The 24,633-nt window shown below is 42.5% G+C and overlaps 2 protein-coding genes and 1 long non-coding RNA gene across 3 annotated transcripts in view; all 3 read right to left on the minus strand.

Annotated features, from left to right (window-relative positions):
• Nucleotides 1–381: 381 nt before the first annotated feature.
• LOC131883392 (uncharacterized) lies at nucleotides 382–3,262 on the minus strand. The gene is made up of 3 exons (XM_059230858.1): nucleotides 3,150–3,262; nucleotides 1,892–2,103; nucleotides 382–1,221 (listed from the first exon to the last, which is right to left on the minus strand). Exons 2-3 carry the CDS (start codon nucleotides 2,086–2,088, stop codon nucleotides 1,044–1,046), a joined length of 375 nt encoding a protein of 124 aa, XP_059086841.1. The 5' UTR covers nucleotides 2,089–2,103; nucleotides 3,150–3,262; the 3' UTR covers nucleotides 382–1,043.
• Nucleotides 3,263–6,653: 3,391 nt separating this feature from the next.
• LOC131889422 (uncharacterized transmembrane protein DDB_G0289901-like) lies at nucleotides 6,654–11,659 on the minus strand. Its single transcript, XM_059238521.1, has 2 exons — nucleotides 8,714–11,659; nucleotides 6,654–8,647 (listed from the first exon to the last, which is right to left on the minus strand). Exons 1-2 carry the CDS (start codon nucleotides 11,292–11,294, stop codon nucleotides 7,521–7,523), a joined length of 3,708 nt encoding a protein of 1,235 aa, XP_059094504.1. The 5' UTR covers nucleotides 11,295–11,659; the 3' UTR covers nucleotides 6,654–7,520.
• Nucleotides 11,660–19,052: 7,393 nt separating this feature from the next.
• The window catches only part of LOC131881386 (uncharacterized), a 10,306-nt gene continuing 4,725 nt past the window's right edge, over nucleotides 19,053–24,633 (minus strand). Inside the window, exon 2 of the long non-coding RNA XR_009373358.1 lies at nucleotides 19,053–19,384. This is a non-coding gene — a long non-coding RNA (uncharacterized LOC131881386). The remainder of the gene's footprint in view (nucleotides 19,385–24,633) is intronic.

Here is a 24,633-nt window from a genome sequence, read left to right on the forward strand (position 1 = left end):
CCAAACCTCTTTAAACATTCTTCTCGCACATCGTCTTAAAGGAGCGCATCTAAAAACTTGCCTACACTTAACGTGGTTATCTACTTCAGTGAGACAATCACCATTTTCCTAAGCTTATCTCTCAGGCATCAGTACTGAAAAGTACTAACCTCCTCTAATAGAGTGAGAAGGTCCTTAACATCACTTTAATCGACATATCAAAAGTATATTTTCGAAAATGTATTTTTTCCAAATGTTTAAATACCCTTATAAATGTGTTAACTTGAATTCTGACAAAAATATTCGTGACAGACAACTGACTGGGTTCTTAAATGGGCTTTGCAACCACAATATACTACATATGTGTCAATCTACTCAAAGAGACTCCCTATAGACAAAAGCTCAAGCCATAATGGAATCGTTTTGTTTATTCAAATAAAAACCATGTAAATGAGTGACTTTCTGTGCTACAATGGTACATGGAACGAACGTCAAACTCGCGAGTCCCGTGAGGTGAGTGGTGCCACACAAGTTTCGGGGAATGTTGGGACTGAAGTCAGAGGGAGGAGAAGGTGGGGAAATCGTGTTGTACTAGTCATGGTCATTGTTATGTATGTCTTTCATATCGTACCCACAAGCACAGACTTGTTATGTATTTTGTATGTATAGAAAGATAGATCGATGGGAGAATCTGATGAATGAAAATAGGAATCAGACGGGACGTTGTAGAAGTAGTAGTAGTAGTAGTAGTTGTTGTTGTTTTTGTTGTCGATGATGAATAAAGCGTTTGCAGATCGGTGGGTTCCACATGATAAACTCATTGGGGAGGAGGACTTGCGTTGACTGATTGAACCTACCCTACTCTTGACCTTTGTGCGCCTTATTTGCAGGCTTAACCCGCTACCGCGATCAAGAGCAAATTTCAGCCATGAAATAAGATCAGCCGTAGAAGAGGGAAAAAATGAAGAACAAGACGCCGTTGTTGACCTACTATAAGAGAACCGAATCGGATGACCAAGAGATGCACTCGCCGCTAATCCCAATGCTCTGCTTGGCGTTGAGGATTATTGTTGGTAGACGTCTAGAAGGTACTTCAAAGTGTCCATGTCTTTCATGGTGAGTTTCTCGGTTTTCTTAGTCTCGATCATATCTAGGATTTCCAGCATGCGATAGATCTCTGAAGTGGACAAGCCCTGAAGGGCAGGATCCATATCCATAGCTTGGGGTTCCATCATCATGGGCCTAAAGAGAGTGAGGAGAGTTACGCGTAAGTTCATTCAAGCAAATTCAAGCAAACGTTTTTGTATGTCGAGAGTTAAGCATCTTCAGATGTCTCTCCACTTGTTGGAATACAGTTGGAGAGCTCATCTTTGTTCCCGGAAGTGGAAATATTTTGCGTCTCAATTTAGAAGTGATCCCACTTAAGAAAATTAACTTCATTCCACCTAAAATCTGGAGGAGGATATTGTCGAGCTGAATACAGATTTTACGGAGTAATCATTTCAACGGGATTTACGTAAACATTGATAAGATGTTGAAGGGTAAGTGCGTCGTAATTCTTTATCCACTTAAAAATAATCGAGATTTGGCTAATGCAACAAAAAAAAATCTAAAACATAACAGGTAAGGGTTTGCAGCAATTTCGTTTTATTGCAGGGAATGTTTTGAACCGTCCGAAATGAAACCTCTCGAAACTTTCAAAAGTAGGAGTGTCGTGTGAAATAATTGTTGGATCAAAATTGCAAAAAAAGTTGTGCAACTTTTCGACAAGTTCCTTTATCAGACAGACAGTTGGTCCATCTGCAATCTGGACTTTGAAAGGGACCCAGGTTTTGAAAACTCTCTTTTCATTTAGTAACGAGATGACTCAATTTTAAGCCAAAATTATTCAGCCAAACTTTTGGTTGCTTACTTTTCAAACATGGGTGCCCTGGCTGCGGGCGGAAGCATGGCCCGTTTGGCCCGTAGCGAGGGCATCATCATCCTGGACAAGTCATTGGAGTGTTGCTTGACCAACGATGCCGCACCCGCAGAGGATGGCGCGGCTGAGGTTTGGTGAAGTGAACAACTGATGGCCAATACCACAACGGCAAATAGACTTGCGGGCATTCTCAGAGTTCTTAGCTGAAACCCAATCGACAAAAATTGCTTAGTATAGTAACATATTTTGAGCACCAATCACAATATGGTTTTGTTGTTAAAAGAATATTTCTACAATAAAAAATATCCAGTCTGGTTTATGAATAAAACAGGTTAAAGGTTTGCAGCCCATTTTGTAAATAGAAAAACGAAAATCATTCATTTGAAAAAAAAAGTTTATACCGTATTGTTCTTTTTTTTTTAAATACATGGTTGCTTTTTAAATACCTTCAGAGGGCTTGTAAAACTTCCCGCTAGATACAAAAAAAAATATTTCGAAATTTGAAGTATTCTCAAAAAGTGTCACCTCTCTTTATCAGCACGTTTCCCATATTATTAGCGTTTGGTTGTAGGTTTTCATTGTTTAGTTCTACTCTGAATTTATGTAGCATGTGATTAATGAACGATAAATCAGTAATTTTATATAGACAAAAGTGCAAGTAGAACTAAAAACTAAAAGCAAAATCATTGATTGAAATCAGCTTTTGGAAAACAGCATCAATTTTTGGGCACTCTTGCAATCAAATATGGCGACAAAAGATGAATGCCAATTCTAATGCTAATATTTTTCATTTTTTGGTTTTACATTTGCTTCTTTCTTTTGGATCTCTCCTTACTTCGGCAAGACCTTTCTAAAAAGAAATTATGGTCTAGAATAGTTTAAATTCTAAATAGCATGAAAAAGCAAGTTACGGTTAAATCCAAAACGTGGAAAAATGTAAAACCTAAATTCACTATTGGACAACTTAAATTGTGGGGAAAAGAAAAAGAAATGAGAAAATGCTTTTTCGTCTTAGTTTGCCCCTCTAATCGGAAATTATGGGCGAAAAAGACAAAAAAAAAAAAATCAAACAGAGTGCAAAAGTACGTAGCGTTTAAATGCCAGGACGTCGAAAAAAACGTACTAAGTAAACCCATGCGAGGACAACTGAACTTCGTAGGGAATAGCAAAAGTTTCAAAAATTAGGAAAATGCTCATTCGTCTGAAATGACACGTTTTCCAAGCACCACAAACTATTAATCAAACTTACTTGCTGATGGTACCAAATGCTATTAAAAGAGAAATGAGGCCTGTCTCCGGCTTAAATACGAAGCCCTATTCTCTGTCTCTCTCACCCTCTTTCTCTCTTTTCCGAATGGCGTTCCCCTTTGGCACCAATCCCAGCGAGTCGCCAAGAGGATTCCAAGTTCAGCATCGCTTACACACACCATTACTGCCAAACTACCAATTGCGACCCTCTGCGAGAAGCTTGAGCACAAGGCTCGAGCTCCAAGGCACCGTAAAAGCACCACCAGACTTCATTTGTAACATCATTGACCAACGGGCGAAATACGTACGAGAAGGGGATGTTATTATCACTGGCTTCATAAGCACCTCTTTGTGTTTCTAAGGGTTTCGAATTAAGGAGCCTCTCTCTCGGATCTTGACTGGGGCCTCGGGCTAAGTTTCCAAGGATATCACATTAAGAGGACAGGCACTCTTGACATGACGAACCGCTTTGGAAGGGGGCTTTTTTTGTCATCTAATGACACTTGGAACTTCTTTATGAAGTCTACGATGCTTCTTTGTTGTTACGCTCTCCATCCATTTAGACCGGATAAAATGGCAAATCAATGCCCAAGTCATGCTCGCGGGACTCACGGAAGAGTGCACATTGATGAAGTAGTCACAAATCAAATTAGTTCGCCCTCATAAAAGGCCTGATGTCGATCTCTTCCTGGACAAACCCATTATGCTTGGACGATCGTTTGATGTCCGATCTGGATCCTAAATAGATCGTGTAGGATCTAGATGGTTCAACCAATAGCACACATTAATTCTAATTTCACTGCTAAAGGTCAAGAAAAAATATGAGATCACAATGATCATTTTTTGGTGATGTCGGCTCTTCTACTGTAGGTTTGAGATTGAAGACAAATAGTTCGACTCGGTTTGTATTGGAGCCTCTTTTGTTTTTATTTTCGTTGACATGCAAATTTCATCTCGTCACCTCATTTTGATTTTGAACGTGAGAAAAAATTCGCCATGGAAAGGGATAATGAGGTTTCATTCTTGATAAGGAAATAAAACGACAAATTGATTTCTCTTAGACACTCAGTTTTTTACTCGTGCCTTACGATCCATCTATTTAGGTTCGTTCTTTTTCTTGGTAGGGTGATCGGACTGTATCTTCAGTTATTGTTTATGGTAAAAACCACTCTAAGACACCTTGAAGTGTACAATTAGAGTATGGGTGTAAGGTTATTGTGGATAAAGATGATAAAAAAAACCAGTAATGAAAGCACAGTCGAAGTTCGAGGCAAAGGGCGGGTAATAAGGGACATTTTCTGTAAGTGATGATTTAACTTAGGGATTAGGGATTTCTCATTTCTTGGGGTAACTTCTTCCACAGGGTTGCCCCTCCCACCAACAAGGAGCAATGACGTGATTGAAGCCTGCAAGGGGGAATCCTTAAATCACGATTTGCAGAGCTCCGAGTTGTCACCCATTCAAGTTAAAAGTAGGCTGAAATTGATGTCATCACTTGTAAAAAAAGCAAATGTTTAATCCTGAAAGTGCCACCAACTTGATTGTAGACTCACTTTGAAATGGACCAGTCTTGATTTTCTCATGTGAAACAATGTTGCAATGTCAAATTATCCACTCTCTCAAATGTTTGAGAGCTATTTCAGGGCACTCAATGTTTAAATGGCTTTCCTTTTAATAGAAATACCCTTGAAATGTTGTTTCCTCTTATGTATTGACGCATTTAAACATATTTTCCTTGAGGCTCCAGCCTTTCCTTTAATCATTTTAGAATCTCTATCCGAACTCAAGTCCAATTTTTAAGACTCGGTTCCCGATTTGTTTCTCTTTCCTATTCAAATAAGTTAATCTAACCTCTAATGCTCCAAAAACATCCGTTCAAAATCGGAATTGATGCAAGGCACCAATGGGTCATTTAATTGCTCCATGAGACGGACTTCTCTGTAAACATTTCCCTTCATCTTTGCTAAAACTTGATTACATTTTTAAAACATACAAATTTACTGCCATTTTAACCATCTGATTCATACCCCCAAGTCTAACTAATCTTAAAGATGTACGTAACACACTCTTTTCAATCATGTTCGTTTAACGAACTCAACCAAAAACCACGTCTCCAAAACTCGTAACGTCACTTCGGAATGCGTCATCGGACAACCACATTATCTTTGTATCATTTCGGACCCGTCAAGAGATCGAATTGCACATTGAATCGACGAATCTATCCCTGATGCAATTCCTCTGAACACGAGAGCGTGTAAAACAATACAATGGCACAAGTAGCCAGTTTCATTTCCATTTCCATTCCTGCCCCACCAAACATGAAGAAGCTGAGGCCCCATCAAAGGTACTTAATGTCCACCGAACACGCAATTAAATGGAACTCGTTGTTCATGGCACAATTGGAATGCAAGTCGGCGGGACATTTCAAAGCAATCAACGCACGATTCAATTAATGCCTTGGCCTAGGACGCCCAAGTGGTGGCGAATCTAATTGTGGGGTTAATCCCAATCTTGAGAAGACTCATCCTTATGAGTACTTAAGACATGTGGTGGGTGTTGTTCGGGCACACGTCCGTTGTTGTGGTAGGAAAGGAAGCTCAAAACCGGGAACTAGACTAAAATTGGGTGTCCGGTTGCTCTGAGATTTTCGGTGTTATTACTTATCACATCATTCAAGGGATAGGTTATCATAGGCTGGTTGAGGCTCTCAGTGTAAGGTAGTTCCGGAACCTCTTCATTGACGTGGTTGGATTGCGAAAGTAGGTTATGATTATAAAATTATTGATAACTATTGCAAATGAACACGTGGATCTGTATTGAATAACCTGGTCTGAGTACCGTTCAATTTTAATTTTGGTAGGAATTAGAGCTCACTCACATCAGAGAAGGTTTTTTTTTTGTGTGTGTGTAAATCTGATTTTATCAAGCGCTTCCTGACAATTTGACAGAAGTTCCTCCTGCAACGAACAGGGTGGGAGGATTGAGATCAGAATCTTTGGCTGTGATGCCAAAGATTGCATCCCCGTTTTTGTCTTTCGTTTCTGAATTCGTTTTCCTCCACTATTCACTAAAAATCATCACAGTTCGTGTGATTTACGACAGTCAACATTTTTTGGGTGAAAATCCTCCTTTAATTTGCTTCAGAAAAAACGAAGACAGAAGCATCACACACTAAAAGGTTTTTTTCCAGGCTTTGAGTTACTTGAAAGCAATTATCCTGATGATTCTAAAAGGTCAAAAATGAGCTTGAAGATGCATGCAGCTCGACCCTATTCGAGCTTTTAATACCATTTTTTTTTGTTGTACCGACGATCCATTACATCTTACCAGAGCTTCTAAGCCAAACCGGATCTGTCGTTTATTGCCCTCAATGTTTATCGCACATTTGAAATATCACTAGGATGCGTTTTCATTTACGAAAAAAGCCAAAGCAAACGGCACAATCCAACATCAACGTTAGCAAAGTAAATGCCATCAATTCGTGCTTCCTTGTACGGTAAAACCATCTCTTCTTAATGTCCAGGAAGTAAACAGTTTCGACTCTACGTATAATGCTTTTATCTCAAACTACTTAATCGGCGTAACTTTCGACCAAATCCAGAAAAAGAGATATAGTTTAGCTCCGATTGCCGGTGATGCATTTTCAAGTCGACAAACCACCTATCGTTATTATCGGGTTCATGATCTGGAACCAATGATTGGACTCACGTGAAAATAGAATAATGGTGATAATAATAATAGTAATAATAACTTAATTTATTGTTCTTGGTTGGCTTGTTGTTGTCGTTGTCGTTGTTGATGATGATGAAGATGATAATAATAACAGATTAGTTCAATGTGTAGGGTCAAGGCGGGTTATTCAAATTGGACACGAGGAAGCAAATTGAAACCACACCAATATGGATTTCTATTGAGCATGAGGTCCGACGAAAAGGGGATCAAGATGTGATGAATGTGAATGAAATGAAACAATGAGCAATCAATATACGTAGAAGGAGAGGGATGGGTCGCCGAACCTCTTTGACGCATGACAATATTGGACGTTTCAGGCTCGAAGTAACAACATCTTAAGTGGACAATCGATCGAAAGAACTCGTTGTAACGGGGAAAACCGTTTCACTGATTGTGATGTAATGATGGGCTGTGGGGAAGGGGAAGAGGAGATGAATGAAGTCGTGAAGCTTCTCCGCTTTGCATTGTCCTTGGGGAAGAGAGGGAGAGAGAGAGCGTGCCTTGCGCATCACCATCCATGCCACTGTTATCTCGATACGTCCTTAATCGTGAATCTGCGTTCTCGACGACATGCTCGAGGTTGGGGATGAGTGAAGTTGAAGAGAATTCAATTTATTTCGTTCCTAAGAATGGTCATGACTTAGTTGAGCCTGAATTGGCGCCAGATCTTCTGGCGCTTCCTTTCCCGTAGCTTTTCCGACCAGTCAACGCCTCGTTTCTTTTGATTATTGGTCTTGGGCGCTCCATTGGGAGGCTCGACAAGGAAAGCGTGGAAAGCAGCATGGGGAATGTCTTCAACTCGTTTCTTGGTTCGCCTCACCACCAAGGGCTTCCGATTATTGCCCCGCCCTCGGATGGAGAGTAATTGAGGCTTGAACGTGGTAATGCGAAGGTCGTCTTCTTCATCTTCAGGGGGCGAGCCCGCAAGAATCACGGTAGGGTCACCGGGTCGGTTACTCAAATTTCCAATTTCCTCGATCTTTAACGGGACAGAGATGAACTCAGTGTCCCGATCGTCGTCGAGTCCACCGCCACCCAAGATTTGGTCGTCATACTCGTACAGGTCATCATCATATTCCTCCAAGTACTCGGCAGGCTCGAATTTGGTGGTGGCTTTGACCGAAGTCTTCTTGCCTGTCCTTAATCCAACCTTGTCCGCACTGTTGGCTGTGGGCGGTTCTGCTTGATCACTCAACTCATCACCCGACTCGTACTCCTCTAAGAAGGCAATTTCATCATCGTACAAGGTAGCATCAAACAAGGCATTGTTTTGGGTTCGAATCCCAATGGCTAGACCGGGCGACTGGTTTTGGTTCTGCACCAGATTTGAGGTCTGCTGATTGTTCGAGTTCGCGTTGGCGTTGTTGTTGTTGTTGTTGTTGTTCCGGTTGCCCGTGTAACTGGGTAATTCGTCGAAATTGGTAGGCTCAGTGGTCTGGCCGGATTGTGTGACAACAGTGCCAGGGGCATCGGGATCCAACCCTGGGATCCCTGCGAATGGATCAAGGATGTCTTCTTCATCCGTGATGTAATCGTACTCATCGTAGTTCTCATCAATATCGTCATAGCCAGCAAATGGGTTGTCTACCTCCTCTGCATCATCGGTCGCACTTAAGGTAGGCACAGAGGTCGTGGTCTTGCCCGTTAAATCAACATCGCCGATGGTGGATCCTGTGTCTTTGACACCATTGGTGAGATCGACTTCGTTGTTGCCGTTACTCAGATCAATGACAATGGGTGGTCTCTCTGATATGTCTGTCGTGGAATCTGAAAGGTCAACAGTGTCTCTTAGGTTGTCAAACAGTGGTGTTAGTGAGTCGTCTTGACCCTCACCTTCAATCTCGGTGCTGACTAGTTCGCCGATTGGAGCCTCGTCCCTTGAGCTTGATTGGCTTTGGCTTTGTCGATTGGTAGTGACTTGTCTGTTGTTGTTATTGTTACTCTTCTTGCGGTTGTTGGTGTTGGCATTGATATTATTTTTATTATTGTTGTTGTTAATAAGATTATTGGATGAAGAGACCGAGCTAGGGCGGTTAAAGTTGAATCCACTGGAGGGACCAACAGGCTGATTGATCACATTATTGGAGGTTGTCACTGAGCCACTATTGGAGTTTGTCAACGAGCCAGCATTGGAGTTTGTCACCGAGCCAGCATTGGAGTTCGTAACAATTGATTGAAAATTGGAATTAGTGTTTGAGTTCGCATTCGATGTCTGGGCGTTGCCAAAGGACACGGCTCCTCCTCCTCCTCCATTTTGAGTGGTTCCGGATAACAAAGTAGACGGGTTGTTATTAAAGGTATTGGTATTGACGTTGTTGTTGGTATTGAAATTAGAGGCAGGGTTATTAATGGGCCGATTGATGAGCACGGCATTATCCAAAGGGTTTGTTCGGGGATTGATAGAGGGAGAGCCAGCAAACGTCAAATCATCGGAGAGGATGTCTGTAACAGGAGTTTCATTATTACTATTAACTGGTTCCCCTTGGGGAAGTCCATATGAGTCTGGTGCCTGGACCGCAGGCAACGATCCACTTTGCGAAGCACTATTTACACCAGAGGTCGAGCCAGTGAAGGGGTTGACGGTCGTAGCGAAGTCTGGTGTGGTCGAATCAAGATCATTGTCATTTATACTATTCACAAAGTTCGTCGTGCTGCTCACACCGTTACCACCGACACTTGTGCCCACTAGAGTAGAGTCAGCACCCGCAGAAGAGATCACGTTCCCCTGAGGGATTCCGTAAGAGTCTGGTGCTGATACAGCACTATTCCCAGTATTACCACTCAAAGAGACAGAAACCGAACCTGTTGACGAAAACGTGTTTCCTGTTCCAGTTCCCGATGATGTAACCGAATTTCCTTGTGTGGATTGAAAATTATTGTTCGTGGAACCTGAGGGTGTGAATGTATTCCCCGTCCCACTGAAGCCCGATGATAAGCTAGTACCTTGGCCGTTGAATGAGCCTTGGGACGATCCAATGGCATTTCCTTGAGGGATACCATATGAATCGGGTGCTGACTCACCTGAGCCACCAACCGATCCTGTGGAACCCAAAGACGAAAACGTGTTCCCAGTACCAGATGTTAAGCTATTTCCTTGTGTATTTGTTGTCCCTAGAGAGGATCCTCCCACCACGTTGCCTTGGGGAATTCCATAGGAATCGGGTGCAGATGCACCCCCATTAGACACAGAGTTTGTGAAAGAGGCTCCACCATTGCCTGTTGAGAAACTGTTCCCTTGTGCAATGATTGTACCTTGTGCAGACCCACCAATAGAATTACCCTGCGAGATTCCATAGGAATCAGAAGCTGGAAAGGTAACCGAACCGCCATTGTTTTGAATTACGTTATTGCCACCCGAAGCTGTGCCACTTGAGGAGAAAGAACCACCATTGGAGCCGAGAACAGTGCCTTGAGGAATGCCGTATGAATCTTGAGCTGGAGAGGCAGAGCCAAGGTTGGAAGGAGAAATAGACCCACCCAAACTGCCACCACTATTGAAACTAGTAGCTTGATTATTCTGTCCATAAGACGTTTGTGACACTTGACCAGCTCCATTGCCAAAGGCAGGTGCTGCCGTGGCCAGATTAGGAGCTGGGAGCATTTTGATCACGGTGTTGGATAAACTGGCGGGCGCCATAGCCACACCCGCTTGGCCGTAGACAATGTCCCCACCATTTTGACCTTTCGCCCCATTTCCGCTAGAGGCAACATATCCACTGACCGATTGAGCGGGTCTGATGTTGCCAACTACGGCACCTTGAGGTGAGCCATAGGAGTCAATATTCCCAGTGTTTCCTCCTCCTCCTCCCACCGGAGGAGCCTGAGGAGAGCCATAAGAGTCAATAGACCCACCAATACCACCAGACCCAGACCCGTGACCACCTGAAAATCCCTGATTCCCTCTTATATTATTACCACCGCCTCCAAAGCTGCTACCTCCTCCATGGCCTCCTTGTGGTTGAGTTTGAGGTTGTTGTTGTTGCTGCTGAGGTGCGTTATAGCCCACTTGATTATTGTTGTTGTTGTTGCTTGCTGGACCATAACCAGAGGCCAGAGCTGGACCTTGTGGAACGCCATACCCGCCTTGTGGTCTTTGCGGTGCGCCATAACCACTGGAGATTGGCCTTCCTTGTGGGACCCCATAGCCGGCAGAAGGCCTGCCTTTGCCTTTGCCTTTGCCCCGGCCCCGACCTTTGCCTTTTCCTTTGCCGCCTTTGCCTCCTTTCTTACCGCCGCCGCCGAACATGCCCCTCATCATCCTGTTGAACATGCCGAAAATATTGATTGTCCGTTTTGACCGGTGATGGGGAGCAAGGTCTCTGTCTCCATGGTTTTGCGGATTATTGGTATCGAGAGCCGTGGCTGAGAGCACACAAATGCCCAGTAATATCACACTGAGACTGAGAAATTTCATGGCACTAGATTGGGTTGCAGTTATATGACTTAGAGTTCACTCATTCAATTTCCTTCCACCCGATTCAAGGGCAAAGCGCGATGACGTTTTTCCTCGATTGACTAGAAAATACGAGCTCTGATTGATTGTATAACACTGTTTCTTCTCGTATCTCAGGACGTCATATTGTCCCGCAATGCTTCCAAGGTGAAGTCACGATCGACTAACAACACATGTCTGCACTCCTCAAGCACCAATTGTCAACTGTATCCAAAACCCTAGAATCGACTCGAGCCCATCGCCGAGGAGGATCGTCACCCTCATGGGCCATCCCCCCCCTCCCCACGCATCCGAATTTGTGATGCTCCGAGACAGTTTCTTCCCATCACCATTCCCCTCCCCCTTAACAGCCACCATCACCGGCACCACCACCGCCTCCTCCACCAACCACCGGAGCTGTCGCAGTCATCATCATCTTGATCATCATGGCATTATGGTGTTTGGCATCGACGGTTTCATCCACTGTGATTGTTCGAGGTTCATAGCCGCCTGCTTTCAAGAGCCTGAGCAGAAGAAAAATTTGCGTTTACGCGACGCCACATTTGCGTACAACGTATGGGAAACTATTCGACCTTGACGGAAAAGCCGGGTATTTTTGTCGTCTTGAATCACGGAATGAGTGGGGGGAGGAGGAGGAGGAGGAGGAGGCAATTGCCTGGCGTGCGTCCCTGTCTAACGTACTCTATGCCTGTCAGTGTCTGGATATGAGTGTATGTGTGTGTGCATACGGATGAGGGAGGATGAGCTGAATCCTACAAACACAAACATGCAAGCTCGCATGAAGGGCCTGCTGGAAAATTTTCCGGCGCTCGTGCGTAATCATTGAAAGAGGACTGTAGTCTAGAGGCATCACCATCACATTCATCCTTGATTCCAAACCCTGGTTGAAATTGTCTTAGAGGAGCCTTGGAAAGGACCAGAGTGACAGTCATCCATTAGGGCCTCATGCAAATCTCGCACGCGTTGAAGCCGAAGAGCCGTGGGGCAAAGATGGTTTTGTGGAATGGGTGTCAAGAAGCAAACGGAGCCCTCCAACCAACCGAATAGCCATTTCCTTAACGATCAAGCATTTTCTTCCCGAAGTAAAGAAAAACGGCCCTTTAATACTGGCAATTGTTTCTTTGCTATGTATGAGAATAGGTCAAACAAAACTCCAGTTACAAACAATAGATTGACATTATGTACAGAAAAGAATATATTTTGAGAACAACCAGTAGGAATGTATTTGGAAAAAAGTACAGAAAAGACAACAAACAAAATGGGGTTTGGTTTGATACTCACCAACCCACTTTTTTGCAGACTTCCTTAGTGCTCCTGGGAATAAAAAAAAATCCCCAGAAATTGAAGAGAAAAACGCATTCAAAAGGTTTTGAAGAAATTGAAGGTTTCAGATGGCAAAGACAAGGAATCTTATAGCTAAGAGGTTCAGACATTGATCATAATGGCACAATGTTTTTCCAACCTCTATGGTCCGCTGTTCCAATAGACCAAAAGTTTGGGCCTCCATTGCTTGAGCCAAGTCAGGTTTGTGTTAATCCTTCATGTCACCTGTCTCTGATGACTCCTTTCTTGAAGTCTCATAGAGATGGCTAAATGTTCCATGTCATCCTAGATTTAGAGTTCCTTTGCTATTAGAATGAGCTTTTCGAGATGCATCTATTAAAATGACACATTTAGTAATGACTTATATGTACTTTAAGAAAATAAGAGGAAAACAAAAAAAAGCGATGAGTGAAAAACAATTTCGTGATCAAATACTTTGGTTTAATGGGAGAAATGCCGTAGGCAAGAAATCCAACCTGAACCGAATGATGGCCTCAAGGGCCCACACATTTAATTTACTTTGGCCACTACTTGGCTCTCCCCTCCCCGTTTGCCACTCGGCCTTATCACGATGCTGCGATGAAAAGCAGCCCCTCCCATTGACTAATGAATAATTTCGTCTTTGTCTTTTACACTTATTGATTCCAAATTTTTACTACCAAACCGTCTTCTTTCGTGGTCCTTTCGATTGTCTGTTTGATGCATATTCATATTCCAGACAGTCATTCCTTGGAATTTCTAAAGTGCCCCTGTCAAAGTTTCAGTTAGGTTTCGGTGACACCCGAGTGTCAGAAAACAGCATACATTAACCATTCGCTTGATTTGGTGTCATTTCCAAGTTGTTTTAGAAACTCTCAAAACTTCATAATTCACACGAATGGTTCCACCACGTTCACGGATTTCGTCCATTTGCCAATCAACCCAATTTTGCTCTCGTAACTGTCACATCTCTTAACCTTGTTCTTCTCGTCCAGATTGCAAGGGCCACTTTGGCACACATTTTTCATTCAAATAAGATGGATGCCCACTTTTGCAACCCCAGTCAGCTCACCTTAAAAAGGAGTCATGTCAAGTTTTGGGGAGAAAAAGCTGCTTCAAAAGACAAGAAAAAAAAATCCCCTCTGAGCCCATAAATCTGCCAAGAGAGAAGAAAATTCGCCAGTTCAAGAAATGAAGTCAGCACTCAGCTAATGAAACCCATGCTTCAAGGTTGGTTGAGCCGACAATGTACGTAATGTAACTTCTTAGTCCATCCCATGAGATCAGAACACAACTTAGAAGGTATTGAGTAACAAACAAGCAAACATGTGTCCAGGGTCATTATTGGGTTCATTTTTTTCCGTTGAATAGGTCGTGGAGAGTGTGAAACGCCCTCTTCATGGGGAGTTCGTGACCATCTATTGAATAAGATCTTCATTATGCAGCCTTTTGATCCGCGTGGTTTATACACGCTTTAAAAAAAAACAACCTGATGAGATGTGAATTCCATTCGGTTGGGCTTACTCATCCACAGGAGAACGAAGCAAAAACAATCTCAAATGGATCTGTCACTTGTAATGTGGAACCACCTACCTAAAGGATTCGTTTCATCCCACTTGTTGTTACTTAGAATAGCTTAAAGAAAGAAATGGCGACAGGGTTGAAACCCAGTGAATGTTATAAAGTCAAGAAAAAAAAGATGGGCTATTTTCTTTTAAATGTGGTGCAGATAGAACGGCTGCCTCTGGAGATAAAGTTTGCTGGTTCGAATCGCTTACCCAACTTTGTGCCACTAATGAATGAACAGACATAGGATCTTTTGTCTCCCGTTCAAATTTTCAGCCCTTAATAAAGTCTTGCTATGTGGCTAAAGATAGTCGCATTTCAGGTTTGGTTGTTTCTTTGGCTCCCTGAATCGACCTGCAATAGAGAATAGAAATTGACAGCTGTCAATTGAGCAATGAAGTCCTTCTCTGTTGAATCTTGGGGCTCAAGGTGTGAAGCTCAAAACCAAATAGAGTTGTCAGATGTAGATGAATCCGAGGTAGTGTATAAGCAAATTCAAGGAAATCCGAGTTCATTCAAAGTCTTGACTAAGCTCTTCTTTTGCATGAGTACGTAGACTTCGAAACGTGGTGGAAATTTTGCTCAGTAGTTTTATTTGAATACTTTTGCCACCACCAAAATGCAAGCCATACCCGACTAAAGATGATCAGAAAAGAGACCCTGGGCATTGGATGTGAGAAAGTGCATCTTATGATGATCTTGAATGGCAATTCGACGATACCAAAGGCTCGTAAAATCAAATGGGAAGTCGAGGAATGCACTTCAAGTCCCCGAGAACAAAAACCAAGCGCCATCAAAAATATGGACATTCCAGCTTCACGACGAGGTTCATTAAACTAATTGAGAACTGCGCATTACGCTTAATATTACAATAATAACAACCATAACTTGGAAGTCCTGTTTTTTTCACAAAGCCCCCCAAAAAGCATCTTTGTTGAGGCGGATTAGCTTTTCTCACGGCTCAGCGGCGGAGTTCAACCGTGAATGGCCTTTTTGTCCCCTCAACAATGGGATTGAGGGATCCGTTCGTTCATCACTAAGCTTTTCTATCCAAGATGACAAGTTCATTTGATCTTTTGGCTGTGGGTGATTTCGGCTTCGTTTCACTTTGAGCTATTCCCTTTCTCCGACGCTCAAGAACATTTCAAGTGCACATAGTAGTGTACAAGGTTGAGTAAAGTAGTGTCTTCTAAATTTCAAGCGTTGTTGAATGGTTCAATGAAATCAGGTTTTGTTTACATCGTCATTATCAAAATGGCTATTTCTATAGATTATGTTTTGCATTCATGTAATATTGCATCAGTATAAAGTTTTGATATGGCCTCATAAAACAAGGGATATTTTGCTTAAACAAGAGCGAACCACGGACTTCTTGAGATGTGGATTGCGAACGGAAGCCAAAATTTCGTGTCTCCTAAACCGGTCACTTTATTCCAAATAAGCACTTGATACGACCACAAGATCTGGTTGAATAGATAAATTTGGCCAAATTTGAGCCCAAAATTATGCTTAAGGAACTCAGGAGACATGGTTAAAGTTATGTAGTAAACACAACATGGAGCAGGATAAAAATTTGAATTTTAGTTGAAAAGTTATGGTGCTTCTGACACCATAACTTTGAAACTATCCACTTTACAAGTAAAATATAAAAAAGTGACCCTACCTTTAATTTAAGAGATCTACGCTTCTCATTTTATTACTTTAATTCGAAAAGTGGTTCAGAGTTGCTGTGACCAAGAGCAGGCCGGTTTGGCAGGAAGCTCGTTCACAGTCCATATTTCTAGAAGTCCGTGAGTGAACTTACGTTGAGGGCGGCTGTCATGCCCCAAGTGAGCACCATAACTTCATGAAGAATCAACTATCTTGCAGGAAATTTTATCGGGATGCTCCCAGAACATTCCTTCAAACAATGTGTTCGCAATAAGAACATGTCACTTGTTTGAGTTCAGATCTCTTTTATATAGCATGAGACGTTGAATTGCTACACCACTGTACCTACAACATACATTGGAGTAGTCGAACCACCACAGACTCCGCCCACACAATTCAGACGGAATGATTTTACGAGATGGTTTCCTCGGTCCTCGAAACACAGGAGTAGATGATCTGATTTTGAATGTTGATAGATGAGATGCGTGGCTGTGGTCGAAAAGACGAACGGGTTTTGGTTGCTATAAGGTCTTTAAGCATAGTTCAAGAGTTGTCAACTATTCCATGCTCTTTGTTTGATACAGATGGAAGCAAAAAGAGCACATTTATCATTGATCCCCTAAACCCAACCCTAAAACTTTCAGTTTTAAGAATGTTGCTGAAAAAGTGAACTTCACTTCTGGGGCGGACCCTAGCGGAAATTGTGATTTACTAGACATCTTCCCAGCATTCGATTCCTCTTTTTACTCTCCTACTGTGTCGGTCATTTATTTCGATTCGTACCAAGTCTCTTTGGTCGTGTCCAATCCAATGAGGAACGGCAAGAAGCTCAAAGCGATGCTGAGCCCTAGATGATAAATGACTCGTCATTAGATCAACATTCAACTTGGAGTGCAAAATGCAAAGTAATCAAGACCCAGATTGAAAGTCTCTCGCCTCATCTTCTTACAAATGGAACTCGGATTTCGAGCTTCGATTCCACAACCTCTTTGCCTTCATTCACTTACAGTATGTATACGTACAGTGTGGCTAACCATTCCAGACATCACCTTCCACAAGAGCTCCTCTGTGAATGACTCATTACGACAACCAAGGATTTGTTAATTCCATATCGCCCAGGCCCCACACTGACCTTGAAGGCCTCTTGCTTGGACTGAGTAGCGCTCACAATGCAGTTACTCGATTGAATAGATAAACCTGATTAAGTACGGTACGAGCCCATCAATGTGATGGTCAAAAAAAAATCTCTCGGCTTTTTTAATCTACAGATTGAATACCTAGATGTGCTCCAAACTGACAAATGGTTTATTGCCTCTCGCTTTGGTCACTTCTTCCATATTCAGCAAGAATCGCGCCAATTGGAAATCGATCATCCTTCATACCTAGTACATTGGAGGAGAGTGATGAAATCTTCAACATGTCTCGTGTAGCAGGTTGGACCTGGGGAATGTCAACGTGTAAGGACTCGATGATTGATCTCTCAATTATGCATTCAAGAGACACATTTTCTCACACTACATGAGGTTGACACTCGGTAAATGCGCAGGGACTCGCCATAACCATCACACACCATTCCCATCGATGACAAAACCACTAGGTTGGCCAATTGCCAAGTAGTTATCATTGAAGCGAAGCTTGGTTAGGAATACTTTTAGATTACAGTGCTGGCCAATGAGGACATTAGGTGTAGATGAAACAATGAGGACATTAGGTCTAGATAAAACAATGGCAACCCTGGAGATGGCACAGCTGAAAAATTGGCAGCCTATTCATTCTTCTGGCCAATCGAGCCAAGAGTGAGTTGTCCTTTTGTTTAGAAATTCTAAGCACTGTTTGGTGAAAAGAGTTTTGGTCTTTCTTGAAAGCTGAAGAATCGGCATCGAGATCTTATGAGCCGGAATGACGATTTGAGTCAACAAATTAGAACCTCGTCCCTATTTGTCCACGTTCTGAAAGATCCATATTTGGACAAGCTGAGTGATCTAACTATCAAAAATAAAACACATAAAGGGCGAGCCTAATACCATAAATAGGATTGAGTGTAAACCAATGTAGATACGTGCATTCTAGTTTCATACAAGGTACTGTTTGTGCTTCTCTTCCATGGTAAAAGAAAATCAAGGGAATCTGGAGGCAATGTAAGAACTAAAAAACGCTAGAAAAAGTGCGCTTTCCGTTTGGTGGCGTAATGATAAAGGTTCAAGAAGCATTAGCTTGATATTCTACGTAGAATATAGACTCTATTTTGCCTGAACAAAAAACAAGTTAATCTCGCGACAAATTACAAAAAAATAAAAACAAAAATAAGCATTGAATTCAATTTGATATATTGGGGCTTCTCAGGGAATAAAACGCATGGAAACCATTACAAAGCAGCCTTACGTTGATTTGACATTGTGCTCAAAATCCAAGCAACAATAAAAAAAAATCGCGAATAATTTTCATGGGTCTGTTTTCCAACCCGGATTTCTTACGTTGACCGCAAAGCAATGCAGGGGATTTGTTTCTTGAACAATTGGCCATTCTCAAGGAAGCAAAAGTGAACAGTAAGCATGTGTACTTTTTTGCCCGAACTTGCACAACGCACGGTATATTAACAGATACATCGGGATCTCAACGGCATTGATCGTGTCAAGATTGGAAGACGGAAGAAATTCCTCGAAATTCGCGATGAATGTTTATATTCATCTTCGGAAGAGGAAGTCGAGATCACTCGGCTCTTTGAAGTCCTATTCACACTTGAAATCATTCGGGCTAGAGTTGTACTTCCCCTTACCGTTTGAAACAGGTGCAGCAGATTTGTCGAGTGAAAGTGAGCACGGACACCACCGCACCCTTCAAAAATGTGTAGAATAATGTACTACGAGTATGCACACCAATTCCGAGGAGCAATCACACAATGATGTGACCTGAACCGAAGTTATCTTTAGGAAGTCCTGCACATTCCTCTTTCGATGGATGACATTTAGCAACTCGATCCTTTCACAACTTTTCCGTTAACTCGAGAGAAAAGAAGAACCCCCACCACCACCAAAATCTCCGTTAAATTGCTTCCTGCTCCATCTCTGCCAAAGATGCTCGGGCAAGACAAAAAAAAAGATGATCTGAACCATGATGAGAAATGTACATGTGTATGTACTAAAGCCAATGGACTTAGTTTCTCTCTCGGACCGATTGTACTCGTACTTTTGGGCGATATGATTGAGATATCTCGATGAGTCTATTTTCAGAGATTGACATTTGAAGCCAAACATGTTTAGTACCAAGTGCACTCATCCATCCAGCAATGCTGGAAAGGTATGGATTGAAAGGGTTCTGATGGGTTCAATGAAGAGGGATTGGAAGATGCATGTAAATATATATGGTCCTCCGACATTGGTCGAGGAGGAAGAGGTCAGACCATGGCAAACTTGTAATGTCCCGTGGAATGAGCAATGGCTTTTTGATTCATGGTTGTCAGAGCTGGCTGCGCTATTGACCTTCTGCATATTTTATCGCTCCTCTCTGACGGGCACAATAACGCATGAATACGCCTGAAAAAACACAAAAAAAGCATTGAGAATGGACAAAGTTCATTTTAATTTCACCTCTTCACTAGACAACTGGATGTCTCATATCCGGCATGTGATAATCAGTAATCACTGCCGAATTCAAGCACATTTTTGTTGCCTCTTCAAGTCAAGGTCGCGAAGATTCTCCTTTGTGCCTGCATAGCACACACTAGCTTTGTGATTATCATCATCATCATCATGACGACGATTATTAGGAGCATTTCCCTTTCGTCTGGTGAAGATGGCTTTGAATTGGTTTCCATGTCACTCCTGTATGTAGTCCTGTAGTCCTGTAGTCCTGTAGTAGTGTAGCCTCCCTAGCATTGCCTGTGGATTACAATAATTACCACATGGATCCAGAGATGTCTACATGGATTCAGACGGAACTTGCCATCGCCGTTCAACAAGCTGGCTCTGAACTGAAAGTGCCACATTGGCATTGTGTTCAAATATGCTGAGGCATTCTTTGACATGAATCTGTGAGTAGCAAATGGATGATGATCCGGACACTCTCAACGCAGTGGGAGTCGAGCCAGAATCCCAGGTTGATCAATGAGGAACAACGATCACTTCCATTGTCTGCCTCGAACAAATCTCATGAATCAGGGAGGAAATTTGAAACGCTGTTGTCTTGAAATGAGACGAAGACCATCTCGGACGTACGTACGTCGAAGTGGAAGAAGGATGCGTTAATATCCTTGGATTTCTTTTTAATCAGATACGGGAGATATCAATCAAGGGTGACGACGGGCACGAGGCTCGCCATTTGTTGCTCGGTGGGGTTCGCGATTGCCTTCAGAACTGACCTTGACAGATGAAGATGGTGGCGAACAAAGTTCAATCCCATTCGGCTTCAAAGAGAGCAACAATCCGTCCACTTTCATTGAGATTGATTTCCGACTCCGAGTCAATTCCCAAACCTCAATTCTCTCACGTTTCTTCAGGTCACGTCAATCTGAAAGTTCAAGGCACGTACGGACTCACAGAGTGTACGGAGTGCGTACATGAGATCCTTCTTAGGATGATCTGCTTCATGTTAATCAACGTTTGCGGTTGGATTTACAAACAAAATACCTTCTGACCTTCAGCACAGTGGTGACCGAAACATAACGACACCAGGGTCTTTATTCATCCATCCATCCATCCATCCATTCATTCGTTCATTCATTCATACCATTACCGCTAAAGATGGCAAGAGAGTTATGGAATATGGAGGAAAACTGCATTTTTAGCGACACCCAAAGTAGCCGTTATTTTGAGCGGACAATCATTAGAGAGGAGTTAATCATCAAGCTATGCATGAGGATGACCCAAGAGCTGAGCTTGACCAAGATGGGATCTGGGAATCTTTGACGAGGGGTCAAAGTAGACACATAGAGAGAGATGAGGGAAAATAAATTCGCCTGTCAGCACTACACGAACACTGAACAAATTATCCAAGAGAAAATAGCCGCCAACCGATGCAATTTGTCCCAACATAGGTTCACATTCGTGTTGAGTGTGATCGTTAAGCAGTGGGTTTCTCGAAGGTCCAGCGATTGAGCAATCCACCATCGAGCCAAACAAATCTGCGACTTATGAGAATGCGATAAGGATTTTCAAGCGAGGCTTTGACCAAGTTTGGCTCGAATAATGTGAATGTGGGTGAAAGACTATTTGTATGAGACTTTCGTAAAGCTGGCTAAGCACGATCCTGGATGATTTGATTTCGCCAACCTTTGAAGTACGTAAAACAGAAGAAGCTCGCCGTTTTCCTTGTTGGATATAGACCCGATAAATCAAGATTTTGAAAAAAAACACAGGGAAGTGAAATTCGACGTTGCTTTATCATTGCTTGGTTTTGAAACTTGATTGCTTCAATTTGTCACAATCAGACTTATCCAATGTTCTTTCAGAGCTTCAGTATGAATCTAAAATGAAAGAATGAAAGTTGATTCAAGAACATTTCAGCCTATTCAATTCTTGCTTTTAAGAGCTCTGGCAAATTGAACCCTAATTCTGACTTTAAGTCAGCATTCCCCAGCCGAAAATTGACATTGAAGCATCACTTTTCATCATTGGTACGTAAGTCCGAGTTACTAATGGTGTGATAGGTTGTGGCCGTAACAGCCGAATGTCAGAGTCAACATTTAGAAATGATTAAGTTAAGGAACCAATTATTGTTTCGAGAGTCTCCCTCCTAGACCCCCTCTAGATTTCTAAATCATAATACACAATGTACCATATCTCCCTGACCAAGAGTAATGTGAGCGCACCATTCTTTTGGCGACACTGACTACCGGTTTGCTGCTTCGATTTAAACTAGATAACGGAGATGCAAATCCTGACTAGCGAGTTGAGCGAATCCAAAGCCATTTGCGTTTCACGTCTGCAATGATTACCCCAAGTTGCACATGTCCAACAAGTACTTAATCTTGTGACATGTCGGAATGCCGTCCATTGAGTGGCTTTGCCTCTCAGCTCACTTGGCGCACTTGACGCACTTGACTACTAATAGAAATAAAAACCCTTGCGTGTGTGGTCACTAATATTAGAGAGTAAGAAGGAAGATTCATATGACACAAATCAGGGACGAACAGATTGTCCTCCGTAACCTTGGCCGTCGAATGGCCAGTCGTTGTACTGAACGTTTAGTAGACTGATATCCCAGCCAATAATCTCTGCTGGAGTGCTTTGCACGGACTCTGCAGAACACGAACATTACCGTCATTTTTACGGAGGGAGCCGAAATTAGAGAGATCGCAAAAGTAGCTAATTTAAATGCGTCATTTTCTCTGCATTCAAGGTCTCCAAGAATTGGCATTATCCATGACACAACTGCCGTTGTCATGCGAGCTTTCAATGGTGAATCTTCCTTTTGGCGAGCCAAAGTGGAAGTGGAAGATGAGCATGAACACGATCCTGATGCCATTGTTCTCCAGGACAATAATGAGGTCTCTGTGGTCGGATTTATCATGTTTTATCGCCGTCCAGGGAAGCCATTGAGCACACTAGTATTGAGTGGGTGTTGTCGTACACTATGCCATCTCTTAGTATCGGTAATTTGTTTTCAAGACAACTCAAATGACGTCACGGTAACAATCCGGTTGGAAGGTTTCCAGTCATTGACTTTCCTTCATAGGCACTCTCATTCTGAGGCATACACTCTAAGAATGTATCTACGTAGAAGATATATAACTCTTCCATGGGGGAAGACATGCCCTCGGGACATCAAGTAATGCATTAGAGCTCTTTTTTCCAAGACTTTTTTTTATTACATTTTTTACTTATTCAACATTTCCCCACCTAAAATCTTTCTAAAACCTAAATTTTTAGTGTTCATTCTTTTAAGATCGAAAGATTAGTGATTTCAAATATATTGAAACTCGATAGAGTCGGTGTTTCATTATGATTCCCTGTGAAAAGAAATCTTTACCATGAGATAGATGAAGGAGGCGAGAAGAAGAACAATGCTCGAGGCAATGAAAGACGGCGAGATGAAGATGGTAGACATCGAAAACCCACCAGTCTCGTCTGCAATGATAGATCCAAAAAAGCTCATCTAGTTCCATGTTGTACACATATCCTAGATGAAATATGAAATGCGCAAACCTTGGAACCCTGACCTGTTGGCAGAGGTCAAATTAGCATGAAAGCTGCACTTTGCCATTCCCTCTCGAGGTTTTTCATCGAAAATAGACTCGGTTCATATGTGCTCAGTGCTAATCCTGCTCCCCGAGCATGAAACATAATCAGTGAATGTTAACTCGACACGGACTCAGTCAGGGGTCAAGAATGAAATGAATCTCCACTTGGAAGGTTGCCTTCCTCAATTGATTGGCAGGGTTTCGAGTTGAAAGCTTAGCTTTCAAGGAAGCTTCCTGAGGCGAACAGACTCTTTTGGGGATCACTGAACAAGCCATCCAATCACAACGGGATTCGGACTTCGATTGGCTTCGTCGATTAATGATGCGGGTTCGAGTTGTCTCCTCCTGGAGATGTTGGTATTGCTGGTCTGCTCAAGGCAAATGCATTGAAACTTGGCAAAGAAATATCCATTACCCTTCATGAAAGGACCAGGAAGTCCAAGAACAAATTCAGCAGTGAATTTATTACCACCTCAATAGACCAGACATGCCTCACCGCTTTGTGTGTGTGTATGGGGGGGGAGAGAATGGATTTCCTAGCTTTGCTTCTTCCGCTTGGAGGGTGTCACGGTTGTATTTGCGGTATTATTTAGACCAACAATTCCGTTGTCAATCCAACTGAAAGCATGGGTATGTGAGGCTGAGAAAATGAATTCTCCCCCCGCCGCGAAACAAAAGGTTTCTGAATGTTTTCATGGCCCCAAAAAAGGTCCAGTCACCATAGTTTTTCGATATTTGATGGCTTTTGAAAATTCTTTAAAAAAATTGAAAGGAGGTCAAGGAGAAAAGAGACCTTGAAGATGGCATACTTTTATGTACAGTTTACTCAGTGTTAGAATGGTAGGTACGTGAATGTACCGGTCGAGCATGTTATCTTGAGGCCATAAGGCCTCAAACTCGTCCTTTCGTGGCAATAGTTCATTCCAAGATTGAATTGGCGTAATCTTGCGAAGATCCATCGCTTCCCATTGAACGCAAAAAACCCTCAAGATTGATAAGGTAAAAAGTTGTTCCTCCAATAACGATTGTCTGTCTACCATGCAATCATCGACTATTGGGAGAACGAACTCGAAATGGCCGTCATTGCGGAAATGTTTGGATGTGCTCTTCCATTCCAACTTCCCATTTCACTCGCACAACCAACCAACCATAATTGATGGGGTCCAAAACAAAGTCAAAATGAATTTTCTTGATCGGATATGCGAAATCGGAACCGATTATTATTTCTAGTACCCGAGCCAACAACCAACCATCAAGAAACCATTTGGCAGCAGTTGGTTTGTTTCCCTCTCATTTCAGCTCTGGAGAAGAGCCCAATCATTAATTTCCTCTGCAATTTTTCCATCCACTCATCAATTGGAAGACGCTCTCCCGCACCCAAAGGATAGACCAGACAACCACGGCACCAGACCATTCTGACCTTCACGGTTATTAATGACAGAAAACACGGTGCAAAAGGATCTCGTGCGCCAAATGCGAGTGCTGTTGATTCGCAAGTTGGTGATCTGCATCCCTTCATCCTTGCCAATTGAACCATGTCCGGCTAAAAAGCTCGTGTTCAAGCTTGGATTGTAACGACTTCAAGCCCAGCCTTATTTGCATACT

Source organism: Tigriopus californicus, chromosome 1, assembly GCF_007210705.1.
Source record: "Tigriopus californicus strain San Diego chromosome 1, Tcal_SD_v2.1, whole genome shotgun sequence".
Taxonomy (NCBI): Eukaryota; Metazoa; Arthropoda; class Copepoda; order Harpacticoida; family Harpacticidae; genus Tigriopus; species Tigriopus californicus.

What these genes read in the sequence shown, in the direction of transcription:
- LOC131889422 (XM_059238521.1), bottom strand. Translation starts at nt 11,294, where the DNA reads ATGAAATTTCTCAGTCTCAGTGTGATATTACTGGGCATTTGTGTGCTC. An exon ending in AGTCAGCACCGAGATTGAAG is followed by an intron (nt 8,648 to 8,713) that starts GTGAGGGTCAAG and finishes TTGACCTTTCAG; the next exon opens with ATTCCACGACAGACATATCA.
- LOC131883392 (XM_059230858.1), bottom strand. Translation starts at nt 2,088, where the DNA reads ATGCCCGCAAGTCTATTTGCCGTTGTGGTATTGGCCATCAGTTGTTCA. An exon ending in AGGGCACCCATGTTTGAAAA is followed by an intron (nt 1,222 to 1,891) that starts GTAAGCAACCAA and finishes CACTCTCTTTAG; the next exon opens with GCCCATGATGATGGAACCCC.